The following is a 17,354-nucleotide window of genomic DNA, read 5'->3' on the forward strand; positions in this document are numbered from 1 at the left end:
TTTAAAACACTGATAAACAGAAACACTGTACAACAGTAAACACTTTTAACTCATAGGGCCAATGAATGAAAAATGGCAGAAGAGGCCTCTGGCCGTAACGACTGTGGATTTTAATCTAATTTACATATTTGTGGTCTGGGCAAAGACCTTTAGCCTCTATGATTTTATACAAAAATCTGATCAAAGCTGACCAAGTTTCAAATGAAACAGACTGCACTGCTTAATTAATAACAAATGCAGATTTGAATAATTTAACATGTAAATACACAGCGAAAGGGTCAACAAATGAGTTCATTATCATACTTTATATTGTTTAGACAGACAGGTTCTCAAACATTTCACAGTATGAACCACCTGGGAAAATGTTGAGGTCTCTTCGCAACAGCATGATGACCAAGCCTGTACATACATAATGCATGTTCACACATTTAGGTATGGATAATTCACAAAGCGGACATGTTTACTCCTCGTACGAGGATGTATTGATAGCAGCCTCAGCCACACTGTACAACACCGCAGAATTGAAACTAATGCACTTTGCTAGGATGAGTAAAATCTGTTCTATCATATGATTTATTTTTTCTTGAATTTGTACTATCTTAATGACAGATTGAATCTTGGAATAGCAACTGTCCTCCACCACAGTTTGAGAAGTAGTGGTTTTAGACCAAGAATGGAACACAATGCTCATTTTGGAGGTCACAAAAAATGCAGTCCTCTCTACCGGACCGCCAATGTTTGACCAGATCACTTCATGGGAATGGTGAACTGAATGACTTCAAATGCAGCTTATTGAATTAGAATGCACATGTTTTGATCATTTCTACTTTAAATTTCAAACTTCACAACGTTTGAGCATTTCTCACCTACTCCGATGCATCACCACTTTTTTTTTTTTTTAGAAACTATCAGTCGGTGTAGCCTGCATGCTGGACTGGCAAACAGCAAATCATCGACAGCAGACAGATTGCATTCACATGTACAACACAGCTTGGCTGAACAGACCAGGCAGGATTTCATAACCTAGCAGCTGCTTCACTACTTTATCAGCTCATTGCAGAGTTGGACTGTCAAGCATTAAAAGCTCACGAAGACACATAAGAGTACATGATACGAGCATGTGAAAGTGCACCTATATATGCAACACTCCATCTTCTCAGCATGTCAGTAAGTATGTGTCTATGAAAGGTTTAATGGTTTAATGAATGGTTTCACGTTAAGAAAATGCACTTATATGCAAGTTCTATTGACTGTATTGGTTCCATTTGCTCTTGATAAAGTAATAACTAGGTTTCTGGATAGAGAATACTTGGTTTGATAGATACAAGTTTCCGAAACTTAATCTTAATTCACTCACGCTGCTTGACAGCATCACTAAGGAACATCTCGGGGAAGTTTGTGCGTTTCTGGTAGGAAGTAGATGAAATACCTGTGATCCCAGGAGGACACTGGCAGCTGAAGGAGTTGAGCTCATCTATGCAGGAGCCTCCGTTTCCACAAGGCTGGCTGACACATTCATTCACTTCAATCTCACAGTTATTTCCTGCAAAAGTATGAAAGGGGTCCAACATGTTGACAAATGGCTTCAGCGAATAAAGCGGCACTTTAACTCACAAAGAATAACTTTGAGATAGCTTTCACGTACCAATAAATCCAGGTGCACAGAAGCAATTGTAGCCATTCAGAGAGTCTTCACAAATACTCAATACTCCGCACGGCTCCTCTTCACAGTCGTCAATGTTCGTCTCACAATACTGGCCTGTTAAACCTGCGGAGAGGAGACTAAGCTGCTTCCGTGACACTGTGTGGTAAAACAACGTATTTAAAAACTACACTGTCACCTTGACATGTTTGCACAAAAAAAAAAAAAAATCATTTTAAAAACGTCCTTGTTGAAATATACAAAAATGTCGAACAATCAGTAAGGTTTAAAAACACGATTATTCTCATGATCACAACATTCAAGCCTTCACTTTGACGTTCCGGACCTGCATTCGGCGTTAAGCGGCAATGTTTTGATGAATGTGTCACCACTTTGCGTTGGATGAAACATGAGATGAAAATTACTGCTGACATTTTCTCACTGTTTGACCCCTGAACAGATGGTTTGGGTGTTGTAGGAAGTGTCACAGCAATAATACTCACAAAGGTGTGGAAAACATGGAGACTGCTGTTGGGCACGGGGGCAAACGATGCAGACCGTTAAGACAACTCTGGTTTCTGTTTACTAAATGCTCTCTGAAGTATGTTCATCACTAGATTGGATATTTTTTTCTTCATTTTTTTTAGAAAATGTATTTATTAATATTAATATATTGAAAGGTCTGTTCAACTTAGTACTGTCACTGTCCTTAATATATCATTTTAAGATTTTGGGAGGGTCTGCAACAAAGCATTGGCCGTGAACCGAGCCGCATGGTATAAAAGCTGGCTGGCGTGAGCATCAAAGGATCTCATGGTCAAAGTGATTCTGCACACCTGCTACAACCCCTGAAGCACAAGGTTTTCTCACACGCTGTGCCTTCCTCTCAATGAATCTTCCTTGGATGCCAGGATGTGCAGAGCATCTCAGTCTGCGCATTTATTTACCTCAGAAAGGTGAAATGTGGATGATTTTGTGAAGGGAATGATTTTGATAAAGAGCTGAGGTTTAATATACACAACTACCTCTGCAGCAAATCACTTTACACCCGCCGTTTTTAAAAGACTGAGAAAATCTGTATACGGTAACTGAGAACTCAAAAACTTACTTTTGTAGAATTGCTGAATTTTATTCTGTATCTCAATTTCACCATGTTTATAAGACTGTCGTAACAGGTGCCGTAAAAACAAAGCTAAAATGTTTTTATTCCACTTTCAGAGGTCAGATTTGCCAAGTCATGCTGTAACTGACAGCATGAGAAGATTCTATAGGAAAGCCGTCGTGCAAGAACTGAAATCGTTTCCGTCTGACAATTCGCTTGTGTAAAAATACGGGAAGCATTAAAGCTCATGTCCGGAGTTTTGAATGAGAGAGTTTTTTTTTTAATCCAATGTCTCGAGGTTCCGCCCTCCCTCTGCTTTCATGAGCGACCAAGCCACGCCCCTTTAATTGTGCACGCTATTATCCGTCGGGTGAAAATGAGAGCCTCCGAGTCCTACAGCATCCTCCATGTTTAGCTGTTTACGGTGGATGTTCAGCAGACCATGGATATATCCGAGGTAAGCAGGGCGGCTGCTGCGTAGCTAACTCACCTCTGCCTGGGCGAGTGCGCGTGCTCTCTGGCTGCGTTCACACTTTGATTGACAACACTAGAATGCGGAAGCTCGAAATCTATTGGCTGAAGCTGACCGGCGCTTTTTCGGATAACATGGGGGTCTATGAGACGAAGGCGGGGCTCATAAATAAATTTTTATATTGCTTTATGCTAATATTATATTGTAGTATCGAAACAGACTGACACATTTAAGCTCTGTTGAAAAATGATACATACATTGGAAACAAACGTAAACTCCGGACACGAGCTTTAATGACATATGCTGTTAGATCCAGATTTTAAATTTAGTTTAGATTAATCATTATAAAACGAAGCACACTACAGACTTTCAAATGTACAATTGAGGACGGTGTAGATGTTTCACAGTGAAGTGGCATCATCATGTTTGTTTCAGGGGCCGTTCTTGTGTGCATATCACACACTGTACATACTTGTTTGTTTATTTACTTTAATATTTTGGCATGACAAAGCAAATATATATTAAATATATTTCTCTAATTAGATTTATTTCATGCACAGACAACTCTAATGATGGAGGTTTTGCTGAAGTGATTTTGCTGAAGTGCGTAAACTGCTTGCCTAGCAGCATCGTTACATTACATTTTTGAAAGAGAATCCCCTTTTCACAGTGAAAATTACAGATGAACAGACATCCTGAGCATCGTCACAGCTTTGAAGTCGGCTCACAACCTGATGAACTGAGCCCCTTACTTACACATTTCATAAGGCTGCTGCGTCGTGTTGCTTAAAGCCAAACAGATTAGACTCCCACGGAGAAGAAAGGCGAACAACTGAAAGCCGGGAATGTGTCTGCAACGTACATGATTCATTCGGGGAAATGCCTCCATCTCAAGCCAGCCGCGGCTGAATGGGGAACCTACCTGGTAAACAATCACACTTGAACCCTCCTGATAGATCCACACACGGTGAACCATGTTGACACAACCCGTCAACACACTGGTTTACAGGCGTTTTGCAGAGAGGCCCTGTGTACCCATGTTGACACAGGCATCTATAAGTATTTTCCAGTGCTTCACAGAGGATAGCCCCCTCAGGGTCACAGGGATTTGACACACATTGGCTCAAAGATGAGGAGCAATCTTCACCATGGTATCCTGTAAAAGGTGGGATCAAAGAAGTGATTGATGTGCTGTGCTGTGTACAGTATCTTTATGCCTTCCCACATCTGGCAGAAATTACGGATTGTGATTTCACGTAACGCTCCCATTGCCAGTGTTTTTTTTTGTCCCGGTTGATTTGCATAATTCACCAAGCTGGAGCATAAAGCACTAAAACCAAGACGGGATTTCAGCAACACTACACAACCTACAGAAGAGAGAAAAAACACCGGAGTGTGGCTTTTTTTTTCATCCATTGTAACTAATCTGCGCATTTGTACACGTGCTTTTAAATAGCACAGCTTGCTGATTGTGCAGTAATCAACAATACTAATATGTTTTCACATGTATGAGTGACCGAATTTAGAAAAGGGACAAATGAACAATTAAGTAGGGAGAACATACAGCTAGATGTGCTTCTAAGTAAGTATGGTTTTTATGAAATGCACTAATGAGCATCTACATTTTCATTATAGAACCAACTGAAGTGCAAGCGCAAAGCTTGAGTCATTTGTGAAAACAGTATTACCAATGCATACTGATCCATGTAATAAAAAGACTTGTTTAATACCTGGAGGGCAAATGCACTGCGGGTCTCCAGCTAAGTTGCTTGAGCAGCTTCCTCCGTTTTTGCAGAAGTCCGCATCACATGCAGAGACGGATATGGAGCAATTCTTACCTGAGATGTAAATAAAGAGTGTTAATTCATTTCATATAGTAAGAGAAATGAACCTGCAATATGGAGCACAAAGAAAAGGACTCAGTGGGAGCATTACTGCTGTATGATGAACAAGGAACTCAGTCTGACATTGAAAGGCCAGGTTTAATACAAAAGAGTGCAATTACTACATAACTGTAATAAAGTGTGAGTCTTTACTCATGTTTAGGTAAAATCAACACGAGGTAATCAACTGCACTACTTCTAATGAAGAGCTGAACTGAAATACATTTTGAGCTTTTGATCATTTTGTACCCAATATGTTTATTCCTGTAACAACAAATTCCTGATTGATTCCTATCTACATATGATAACCGGGCAGAGGTGGCAGCTGACGCCACTGTGAGTTCCTGAGCAAGACCCAATGAAGCTGCAAGCGGTGATATGAACCTACAAAGGACCGTAGGATTAACTTGTTTCAGTGAGTAAGGTAAGTGTTTGTATATCTGATGGGTTAACAGTTTGCAAAGAGTGCAGCAAACAATAAACCCTTCATGAAATAGCTAATGCATTGCAATGAAGTAGAAAACGTAATATCATTTAGCAACATTATTCCAGAAGTTAATGCTAAAATACCGAAAAGGGTAATTCAACTTCTGCATATTTGTCTGATAAGCAAAGTACTTCAGTCGTAAGAGAAGTGTCTTGTTTTAAACACTTCCTCTTCAGGAAGTTCTTTTTAATGCTGGACATTTGCTTGGAGTGAAGTCTTTTCAGGGTGCAGTTCTTCTGCTCAATGTCATCAAAAGGAATATGCGATTACAATTTCAAGTTTTTCCATTATACAAGCAGGCTACAGTAGATATAAATGTATAAGTTGTTTGACGATTAAACAGCATGTAGGGACTTTCTAGATTTCGACAGGTACATGAATTACGTTGAGCTGAATTTTATGTACTATGAGTAAAACACAAAAAGTGTGTTCTGTCTTTTCTGAATATATCATTCAATTTTTCTGATGGCAAAAAGCCTGCTGTAGTACGCTGCAGGCTGTAACATTGCTTTCGTTGCCGGACCTACAAACCGACCATGCTATCCATACTTCAGCTGCACCTGGAGAGCCACATGAAAAATGCAATTACATTCAAAAGTCATCAGAACAAACTAAATTATCTGACGAGCTCAAGCCATCAGCTCTATGACTGTCAATTAATTTAATTATATTGTGAGTCTATATGGGGTCATATTTTTTACTACTAAAATTCAATATTGGATAGAAGACACTATTTTATGGGCATAAACAGCCACGTAAGGGCAGATGTGTGATATAGATAAAAAGTCAAAATTGAAGAAAGAAGCACTTTATGATATGCTTACTAATAAACATCTACGAGAAAATTGCTGTTATTCTGAGGTATGCATTTTAGCAGAAGTGGGGAGATTTTGTTCTGAATTCTCTCCAAGTATTTCCTGTCCTTACATTGGAGGTGGCATTTTATTCTGAAATCTATCTGAGTATCTCCTGTGATGAGAGTGGAGGTAGCCTGAAAGTGGAGCCTGCACCAGAAGCATCCCGACAGTGGATGTCTTCTTGATAAACCATCAGGACTTTAGTGAATTTAAACATGGTGTCATTTTAATGAACATAACTGTATAAGAAGTGTGCTTCAATGCAGATATATTATACAGACACATGAGACTGAATCCCACCAACTAGTAAATGTGGCCATAAGGATGACACAGTGTATGATATTACGAATGTGTGGTCAACAGAATGTCAACAACCTTGAAAGACTGAAGTGCAATACATACATGCTTTGCATAGCAACATATCTGGCCAATTAGAGGGAGCCTGACACTTCCTACAACAGCCCATAGATTGTAATAACAGATCACATTTCCACGTTCCGCTTTATCAACATCAACTCATACCTGGTGGCAACAGGCCAAAATCGAGAAAAATCTGACTGAAAACATCAACAAAGTGCTTCTGAAATGCTGCCAACGGGAACTACGGATGCACATGTGGGCAATAAATGAATAAATGAATACAACAGTGCAGCCCAAGAAAAGAAAAAGCGTTGTGATTCAGTAGTACAAATCCCAAAGCACAAAGATACCAACCTCATATACTGAAGTCTTTGTTCATCGGAACTCATAGTATGATTGTAATCTTTCACTGCACTACAGAAGACATGTTTAACTAATTACTAATGTCACGCAGCCCTGATTTGAGCAGTTTTTGAGAAATGCCCTCTGTATAGACATACGGGTTTTTCACAGTGCAACTTTGATAAGCGCTCAGAAGTTTTCCTTGTTTCATGCAGTATTAGAACCGTTCGCCAGTCTCTAGTTTCTCAAACAGATCTGCCTCGCTCGCTTCGTTCCAGCTACCACCGCCTTCATGCTGCGGTTGTGCCTGCTCCTCCTCGATGCACGCCGTCCAAAGCATTTGAGATGCACCATTTCAAATACTTTGACTGGCTTGTTAACAAGATCCAGCCCACTTCCAGACTTAGAGTGAAAAAAGGCCCATTGAATATGAGATTATCGTAAATGTTTCTGTATGTTACATAATAAACAAAGTACTGTATCTGCATTTAAATCAGCCCGTAGTTTACCTCAGGAAATAAAATATATTCGGCGTTCAGCTGCTGCAGGATGAAACACAACGCACCTATTCTAAATCATCAAATGAGCCTAAAATGTACCCATTGACACAGTTTCCGTTGCTTCAAATTCCTCAGTCTACACGACACTCAACGGGGACTGCTGTGAAAATGACAACAAAGACGACTAACCGGCAAAGCCCAGAGGACAGATGCACTCATAGTCCGCAACCAGGTCGATGCATGTGGAATTATTGGCGCAGTATCCATGGGCACATTCATCAATGTTGATTTCACAGTTCAATCCCCAAAACCCTGCAAAGAACAGAAAAAGAAATCTCATCAGAGACGGCGTGCAAATGTCAGTAAACACCAGACATGAAAAGATACTAATTAGAATCAAATTACGCCTCTGAGCGGTTTATTGCTGTCGTGAAATTTTACAAGACTCTTCAGATTGTCACTAGTTAACAAGTGTGTGTGACAGTCGAGTCGACTGTGCCACAGTCTGTGTACTGTGAGCCCACCTGATTACTATTTCCCTCATCGTAATTAATTCTATGTTATATCAGCACATTTGATTTCGGAAAAATGAAAGGTTAAAGTCATCAAGTAAAAGTGAGTACTGCCAATTCTTGCCATTTTAGTCCCCCATAAATATATTCCAGTGCATGGTCACGCTACAAAATGACTATCATTAGCACTGTCACACACTGCAGCTACAGGAGGCCCATGACTAATGCTCGGCTATCAGCACCATCGGTGCAGGTCAAATTCTCATCATTTCTCAAACTGACCATGGAACCAATTTCCACCTCTCTCCAAGTCATAAAATTTGACAATTATCCTGACTTCATTAAAAATGCATAACAGGCTTCACCCGCAATCAAGGTTTAATCAGAGGTATGTCTCATAGGTAAGATGTCAACTGGACCAAGAAATTATCAGAAAAATAGCACAGATTTATTCCCTCTTACACTAATGATGCAAGAGACAACTTGTGATGGAATTACTTTATGTAATCTGAGAACTAGAAGCGAACCTGCCTAGAATCCTGGACACAGCGGTGAATAATTCTCCTAAAGGTAGCAGTCAAGGTCATGTGACTGAGAAAAACATTTTGAGAGTTTGCAGAATTTAAATGGAAGCGCTAAATGATGCTAAACAGCAAATGCGCCGCCATTTCTTTTTCACAAGGACAAACGTTTATTCACCCCTACTTCTAGCAACAATAATTTTAAATACAAGAAATAATAAATACATTTTGGTTGAGCTAAACTCGAGTTCTCACTACACTGATAAGGGCAGTTGTGTACCTTTTTTTCATTGTCACATTCAAATAACTACAGTGAATTACAACCAACAGCATAAAATGAATACATTGTGTAAAATTTACTCTACATTTGGGAATTTATGTGTTTTTGCTTAAGCTGATCAACAGAAAAGATATTCTGAAGGAGGGGTTAGCATTTCATCCCATGCACTGAGGAGTTCGTGTGTTGAGAATGTCTGCAAAATTAGTTTGAGGTAGATAAACATTCTGTACTAATTGTTATAATGATTACAGTCACAATCAATTATTCAAGAATCTCTGAGAAGGAGGAATACAATGGATAAAAATAAATCTTTGGAGTCGGGCTGGTTGAAAATATAATGACAACAAACTCTTAATTAGTTTTTTACTTCAAAAACTTCAAATAGACAAAAGGACTGGAACAGCAACCCCGCTCATGTTAATGATCTGAAAAAAGATTCTGGGACACAAGTTTGCTTTTTATTATGAGATATGAATGAGAATGGAGTGTTATTATTATTATTATTTCTAATTACTACTGAAAACAAGTCTTGATAATTGATATCAATCATACCTATCACAAGGTTGTTGCGCGAGAAAAATTACAATGTGGTGACAACATTGTTCATTGTTGGTTTTTTTTTTTCCATCTTCTGAGAAGTTTCTCCTTGAAATGTTTTGAAACAGTGGGAAGAAATAGAAAGGCCTTTCTTTGGGATTCGAACTGCAGCCGCAGTGGAAATAACTTCAGGTTGTCGTCATTGTTTGTCCATTTATTCACAAAAATAAAGGAAAGACCTTCGAATAGCAGAATACAAATAGCTTGAGTGCTAAAGTGTTCAAGCGTGGCTTTTTCATTAGGTGTGTGTGTGTGTGGGGGGGGGGGGGGGGAAATAGCATCAGGGCTCTGATGAGTTGGTTGTGCATTTAAGAGCCAAGAAAAATGAGAATTAACCACTAAGTCGTATCACCTCAGACTATCAGGCGACGCGTTTGTCTTGCAACTTACCTTCAGAGCACAGGCACTGATACAGGTCGGCGCCATCCACACAAACACCACCATTTAGACATGGCTTCGATTCACACTCATTGAAATTTACTTCACAAAACCAACCTCCAAACCCTGTAGGAAAAAAAAGAGAAAGGGAAAAAAAAAAAAAAAAAAAAGGAAAATCACTGTTTTCAGCTGGTTTCATTCCTCAGCCAATTAGGATCAGCATGACTTTGTTTTCACAAACAAAAGCTGGTTTTCAAAGCTCGTATTGATTCAAAGAGCTTGCTGGGCACATGCAGACTCAGCTCACTGGATCATTTAATCATGTTTAATAAGAGCCAGTCACTGCCCTTCTGATTTATTACATTAAACAGGCCAAATCCAGCGATTTTTAAGATCAAAGTCAATCTATACACAAAGAGAACCACATGAAACAAATAACATGCACTGGTGCACATGTGAAAACACACTCGCACACACACACACACAGGCTTATTGAAGAGAAGAAACATACGTAAGTATGTGAATAGAGCACATTATTGCTGTTTCTGCACGGGCTGTGTGTGTGTGTGTTAACATCACAGTCACAGAGCTTTCATTATGAGACTAAAGCAGAGGGGTCTGAAGACCATCATTAACAATTAAAACTGTTGCAAAAACTGGATAAACAAAAGCCGCCACAGAGTCGGCCGTCCTGCCGGATGAGCTGTTCTACAAAAAAAAAAAAAAAAAAAACAACAGTGGCACGGTACACAAAGAACAACAGAAGCCAAACAAAAAAAAAAAAAACAACTGCACTGCAAAAACCTGCTGGATGGCAAAAACAGTCTCATGCCAAGAAGAGCTTTTTATGAAACAAATATTGAAGCATTTTGAGCAAAAAGAAGTCTTGCTCTGGAGAGTTCCCCAATTCAAATATGCTAATCTGAAACTAAATTAAAGCATTGTCAAAATGTCTTCTCTGTATGAAAGAGCATTCATTGTCCAGCAAAAATCTTCTCTTCAACAGCTTAATCGACTTAGAAATGGAGGAAGAACAAGCGTATGAAGTAAATACTAGGTCACAAAGTTGAAAGCGTGGGATACAAAGTATAGCAGGAGAGGGTATGAGTAACATGTTTTGCAACACCTTAAGTTGGCAGGCATTAGATAATGCAGATGCCAAGACGGGCGAGCGGAAACATCTAGACAGAGACGGCATCTCGCAGTTTGCCCTTGAGAAGTGATCTGAGCGGAGCAGCTCGCCGCAGGTTGCTTTGATTTACATAAGAAATCACTCACAATCCTTCACTTTGACATCTGCCGAGCATAAATGCAACCGGAGTAATGAAGTTAGGGTTATTGATTGAGTTACATGAACTTGTGTGTAATAGCCATTCATTTGAAAATAGACACTGGAGCTGCTGTGGAGTGGCGTCGACTGAATTATGGTCCGCACGCCGGGCAAATGTTTCTGTTCCGGCGCCTCAACGGCAGGCAGAAATTCCCCGCACAGCTTCCTGTGCATGTCGAGCCAGCAGCACACCGGCGCACTGTCACTTAGGGCATATCCAGATCTGACTTGCAAGACTGCGAAGCCTGGATACTGCTGGCAAGCCTCTTCCACTCCTGTGTTATTCATGTCACTTTTAGCTGTGACAGACATGATACCGTCATTCATATACAAGTGGACGAGAAAGATTTGACCAGCAGTAACAATATAGACACAATTTTTTTTGTTTGAAGCATCAGCAAATCATCGGCAAATCAATAGACGATCACTGAAGGGGAAAGGGCTTTAAACGGATTATGAATCTTTTTTTTTTTTTTTTTAATTTATGGTGCATAAAATCTACTTTGCAATAAAGCAGAAAAATGAAAGGGATTCTTGTGTTGTCTTGATCAAATAAACTAGAAAAAAAATCCTTTCAGAAGGGCAGCATGGTGTCCAGGGTGGGTGGGCTCCTTTAAAAATAATATGCTCGACCAGAAATAAAATCTGTCTAAGTCATCATATACAACTTGACATCATGTAAGTCAGTGAGCGTGAGTGCAGCAGTCATTCTCAGTCTCCCCTCGTCCTCGTCCTCGTCCTCCTCCACCTGTTAAAGGTCTCGCTCACCTCTCTCACATGTGCAGGAGACATTCTGTCCATCCTTGGTCTCGGAGCATATTAATGTATGCTCGCCGCACATTCCGAGTGAGCAAAGGTCAATATCCACTGAGCAATCTTTCCCCCTGAATCCTGAAGACAAAATTAAGTTAACAATGCAACAACAGAGCGCAGCCATCCTTTAGGAAACGGGAAACAAGGCCTCAATGCGGGAAACAACGGCAACACACAATATGCCGAACGTCTTCATGGCTCCATGTTTTATTGGGCAAAGACACCTTTTCTTTCGCAGATTAATGGGAGTATTGATTCCTCCCACTGCAATCTAGCTTCTGTGCAGTATGCTAATTGAGTGAATCATTGACGGAGACCTACCATACAAGACTGATCTATATCACATTTATCTGTCCCATCAAAGGAACATCTGCATGTCACTGATAGATACACGTGTCAATATCCATTGTTGTAAATAAAAGCACAGACAGATGGGCTGCCCAATACTCATTACATGTGTTTGCACAAATAATGGATTATTTTGTCTTTTGTCCATGAACAACGCACACAACCTGTAACCAATAGGCGACATGGTTCACGGACCAAAAGCTCACATATCACAGTTCATTTATGTCACAGGTAAATCAGGATATGAATGTAAATAACTATTTCTGTGAAAGCAGGCCTTGCTTCGTTTTAACATTCTTACCTGTATCCAGAGCAGCTAGTTTCACATCAACATTTATCCTGATGTTTGATGACCTTCCAACTACCCTTTTCCCCATCATATTATGTATTGCCTTGACTAGTTAATGGACAGCTATTGCCTCCAACAGAGTGTTTCAGAAGTGTTTAATAACCAATTGTGCATGCAATTCACTCCGAGGTTAATGTTGCATGAAGGAATGTCACATTTACAGTGTCACTATCGCCAAATGGGACTCCCTATTCCATCAGACAGTTACTCCTGGCTTAGTCGAACTCCACTGAAGGAAAATAAAGGCAGAGCTCATTCTCCTACATTTTATTCTAACATTTTATACAAAACATTTTTATCTGCCATTAAAATAAAGCAAATTCACAATTTATGAAGATGGAAAGTATGTTGTGATGTACACTGAGTATTTCAAACACAGTACGTGCCTCTCTACTTTTGAAAAGAACCAACACAATGCTGCAGTTATTTCATTTAAAAAGAGCAGGTAAAAGGTCCAGAGCGGTGACTGCTGATGTGTCGGTCCTGTCCAACCCTGTGAGACGTAAACTACAGGAAGTGAATTGAAAGATTTCAATATTCAATTGTGTCAGAGTTTAGAACTATTTAAGATTACATATGTAAAGATTAAAAAAAGAAAAAAAGTGTTAAAATAGTTTGTGTCAACCAGTGTCAAACTACACCTTGTGCATGAATGGAAAACCAAACTTTGGAATCTAGGTTGTTGACCTTTTGTGTTTTGTCCATTTTCATACACTAACTTCAGCTTCTCAGTAGCGATGAACAGCAAAAAGATTATGCTGAAAAATATGCTTGTTATGCATTTTCTCATATTGAACAAAAGTATCAGGGAAACTGCTCAATTGTTTTGATCACACACACTGGATAATAGTGTTGGTTGGCCTCAGAGGATTTTATAATATTCGAGTGGGTTGGAGCATCCATCGGTTTGTGAACGACTGTTGCAGAATCGGTTTCAATATGGTATTCATTGAAATCTAGGGATTTCGACTAAATGTGATAGCCAAATAGTGAAGTAAACTATTCTCATTAAAAAACACATACACACACACACACACACACACACACATACAAAACACACAACAGAAGGCCAGACAGAATGAACGTGACAGTGGAATCCAGAAAAAGCCTTCGTAACAGTCGAGCAGATCGAGACCACTCTGCAGGTCAGAGCATTTGTGTCAAAGTCCACAATCAGAAACTGAATGAAAGTTTAAAAAAAAAGACATCTGAGAAAGCTTTAGCAGAATAAAACATACTGAAATGATGAGACAAAGATTAATTTGTACCAAAAGAAATGGAAGAGAAAGAGGAGTCTAAAGTGCACCAACACCTCAGTGAAGCATGGAGCTGGGAGTCTAATAGCACGAGGATGTATGACCGCCAGTGGAACGGCTTCTTTTGTATGTATTGATGATGAACGCTGACTTAAGGAGAGTGAAATCTGAAGAATTTAGAGTAATAACCTGCTGAAATTCAACCAAATGTTTTAGAACACTGGGTTTTAGAGTGCTGATGGACAGAGTGTCACGCATAGAGCAAAAGCAACTAAAGTTTTCGAAAACAGAGAAGTGAAATATTGGGCACTGAAACTGAAAGTGAATTTCAAGAGTAATGGACAAAACTCAAGTGAAAATGCTCCCAGAACCAAGAAAACCAAGCGCCTGTTTATATGTGTAGATTCAAGCATTTAGAAACAAATAATAAAAGTGAAAATTCTATCTATGACTTTATGACCTGTGTGGTTCAATTAAAAGGTGGAGGGCACTTTTAATATGCACCATTCCAATGATGTTTGTTTGATTTGTGTAGAAATACTGTCAAATTGAAGCAGAAAGCCAGCATTTGAAGCACATCTTGATCACTATCAATGTCCTAATAGTTGAACACATGATATTCCACATACAGCTTCTAGTCTCAATGTTAATGTGTTAAAAATGGAAACGGCATAGAAATTACAAGTCCCAACTGCGTAGAGCCGAGTTGCACTGAATTTGTATTTTGGTACCAAATGAAACTGCAGTCGGTCACGAAAAGGTGATGTTGGCAGATCAGAAAACACTCTCAAATCACAACAATATTCTATTTTTTTTAAACACCACTGAAAAACTGATATTTTTTTCTTTGGGGAAAAAAAAAGATATTTTCCCCCCTGGGTAAGTCCATTTAAAAGGAAAAAATGCCCTGTCTACTTTGGAAAAGGTCGATTTTGAAGTTTATTTTAGCTTCACTAAATTTGCGCGAAGAAAAATGTTTGAATGAGTTGGTGAATAGAGGCGAGGGTGCATGTTACACTGTCATCCTAAAATACGCTCCTGGTTTTGCTTTTAAACTTTAACTACTTGATGGCTTGAATAAAACATCACATTTGCTGAACATGTGAAGTCGCAGCTGTCAACAGGTTCGGATGACAAGCACATGATAAATCATGCTACGAACAAGTGAAATAACAGCATTACACATTTAAATGGGAACAAAAAAAAAAGAAAACAATGGCTTGAATGAAGAGTTTGAAATGACTCATCTTATTCTTGTGTTTTTGTGGGGAAAAGCGCATAAATGTGACAGAACATTCATGTAATTGAATTTCTGAAAGGATAAAGTAATCAAAAACACCTGTCTATAAATCTGTCAGTGAAATTAAAGCAGTAATGGAGGCTTTAGTCACACTTTGGGGCTTCTGGTTTCGCCTAAATCTAATTTGTCCAAAAGGCAGAAAATGACATAAGCAGATTATTTACACTGATGCATCTTCTCTTCCCATAATGTCATGAAAGTACACCGTATGAAAGGCGTTGCTCATGTCGAGGAAAGCACGTCACATTTAGGCTCGATCCCAGGTGTAATCAAACAAATAAATAGCATTTAAGACTTCTGTCTTATCCTTTTGGGGATACATTAAAAACATATTGACCAAACTCGACCATGTGCCCTACGCCACTCTGTGGTTCCATGTTCTGGCAACACCTTTGCTAAATATTTGTCTGTAAATCTCGCTCTGCGGACTGCAGCTGTTTACAATTGAATGTGACATTGGAGCTGTGATGCCAAGTGGGCTTGACGCTGCTTTCTGACCGCAATCAAGCCGTGATTAAGTATTTTATTACCGGGGGGCATAGTGAAATCAGCTGAACACAAATGGAAGGAAACACCTTCCTTTATTATGAGCCGATTATGGATCCTTTGCTGGAACATGTGTTAGAAATAAATGTCAAACACGCGGAAATGTGTGAAACATGTTGTCACTCAATTAAAGGGACAAGCCGACAAAATCTGAAATAAACTGTGGCAGGTGAGCCACGTTCGCATGCCTCAGTGGCTAACAAGATAAAGAAAAGGGCTTTTTATCACAAATCTGTAGACGCTGATTTTAACCTCGATTCTAAAGAATAAATAGAGAGAAAGCAACGATTATTTTCATTCTGACCTCAATCCATAATGCAGATTTATTACCTCTATTTTCCCTATGTGGAGCTTGTTTAAAAGCCTGCATTCTAACTTTCTAAAGACTATAGTAAATGAATAGCTTTCTCTGTCTTTTGTCTGAAGGGCATTTTGGTGAAATGTCAAAGCAAACAAATAAGTTGCAGGTCCCGGTAATGGAAATACATTTTCATGCGCTCGTAGCGTACAGTATTAGGAAAATTAATAACATGATATTTTTGTAAACGTGCTCAATAATATGCAAGTAGATGGTACTTACCAACGGGACAGTGACAAATGTAGTCATTTGTCTGATCCACACACGAGCCTCCATTTAGACAAGGCTGCGACCAACAATCATTTACACTCTCAGAGCACGTCCTTCCTGCAGGATCAGCACAGAAGAACAACACTGCTTCAATTTTAAATGAAAAACTGTGTAAAACACACCAATACTAATCTGTACTGGAGGAGATTTCACAGTTATCGTGTACAAACTATTTGTAACACGGTATTTGAAGCCACAACAACAGAACTGAACATAAATAAGCAGCACAGAATAAGGATCATTGTCTTCAGACCATGTCTTCGATAAGCCCAGCGTTTGGTTTATTGGCGACATTTTATTTCATGAGGCGGCTGATTACTTCTGATTCCACTGGCTCAAAATGTGATTGAATGATTATGTGTTCAGCATGTTGCAGCTTGTATGCATGCATAAATGGTGCAACCTCAGTTTTAGTATCCTCGGGGCAAGTGTTAGATGTGGAATTGATTGAAGATTTTACTGACAAATGTAAAGCTCCACTAGGTCTGGCCTCTGGCAATATTTCAGACCTCTTAGTTCTCCATGAGCCACAGAGCTCATCGAGAGCTAACAGCCCAAAAACCTCAGGCGCTGCTCCTCCATCTGCACCACCGTCCACACCAAAGGTAATTGTGCTTTTTGCCATCGTGACCCCATGCACTGGCAACCGCGCCGTTAATCACCCACATAATTAATGCCGTTACTTATTGTAACTCCAGCTGATATGCATTTTACAGGACAGAAATGCTGCAGGAATAGCTGGCCTTGGATAATGAGGACCTATTTGGTTGAGTATTAACGCTCTCATCCATTAATGTCAAAACTAACCAAAACGGCAATGGTGCATTTCCTCTTTTCCTATCAGGGGCTTA

General features: G+C 39.5%; 1 protein-coding gene across 1 annotated transcript in view; it reads right to left on the reverse strand.

Moving 5' to 3' along the window:
- Positions 1 to 17,354, reverse strand: part of eys (eyes shut homolog) — a 164,509-nt gene that overhangs the window by 120,885 nt on the left and 26,270 nt on the right. The window contains exons 11-18 of the mRNA XM_030106319.1: positions 16,456 to 16,560; positions 12,032 to 12,154; positions 9,946 to 10,059; positions 7,835 to 7,957; positions 4,947 to 5,054; positions 4,139 to 4,372; positions 1,646 to 1,768; positions 1,430 to 1,543 (exon numbers count right to left, since the gene is read on the reverse strand). Of these exons, the coding sequence (XP_029962179.1) occupies positions 1,430 to 1,543; positions 1,646 to 1,768; positions 4,139 to 4,372; positions 4,947 to 5,054; positions 7,835 to 7,957; positions 9,946 to 10,059; positions 12,032 to 12,154; positions 16,456 to 16,560 (1,044 nt within the window). The remainder of the gene's footprint in view (positions 1 to 1,429; positions 1,544 to 1,645; positions 1,769 to 4,138; positions 4,373 to 4,946; positions 5,055 to 7,834; positions 7,958 to 9,945; positions 10,060 to 12,031; positions 12,155 to 16,455; positions 16,561 to 17,354) is intronic.

This window comes from Salarias fasciatus, chromosome 13 (assembly GCF_902148845.1).
Source record: "Salarias fasciatus chromosome 13, fSalaFa1.1, whole genome shotgun sequence".
NCBI classification, from domain to species: Eukaryota; Metazoa; Chordata; class Actinopteri; order Blenniiformes; family Blenniidae; genus Salarias; species Salarias fasciatus.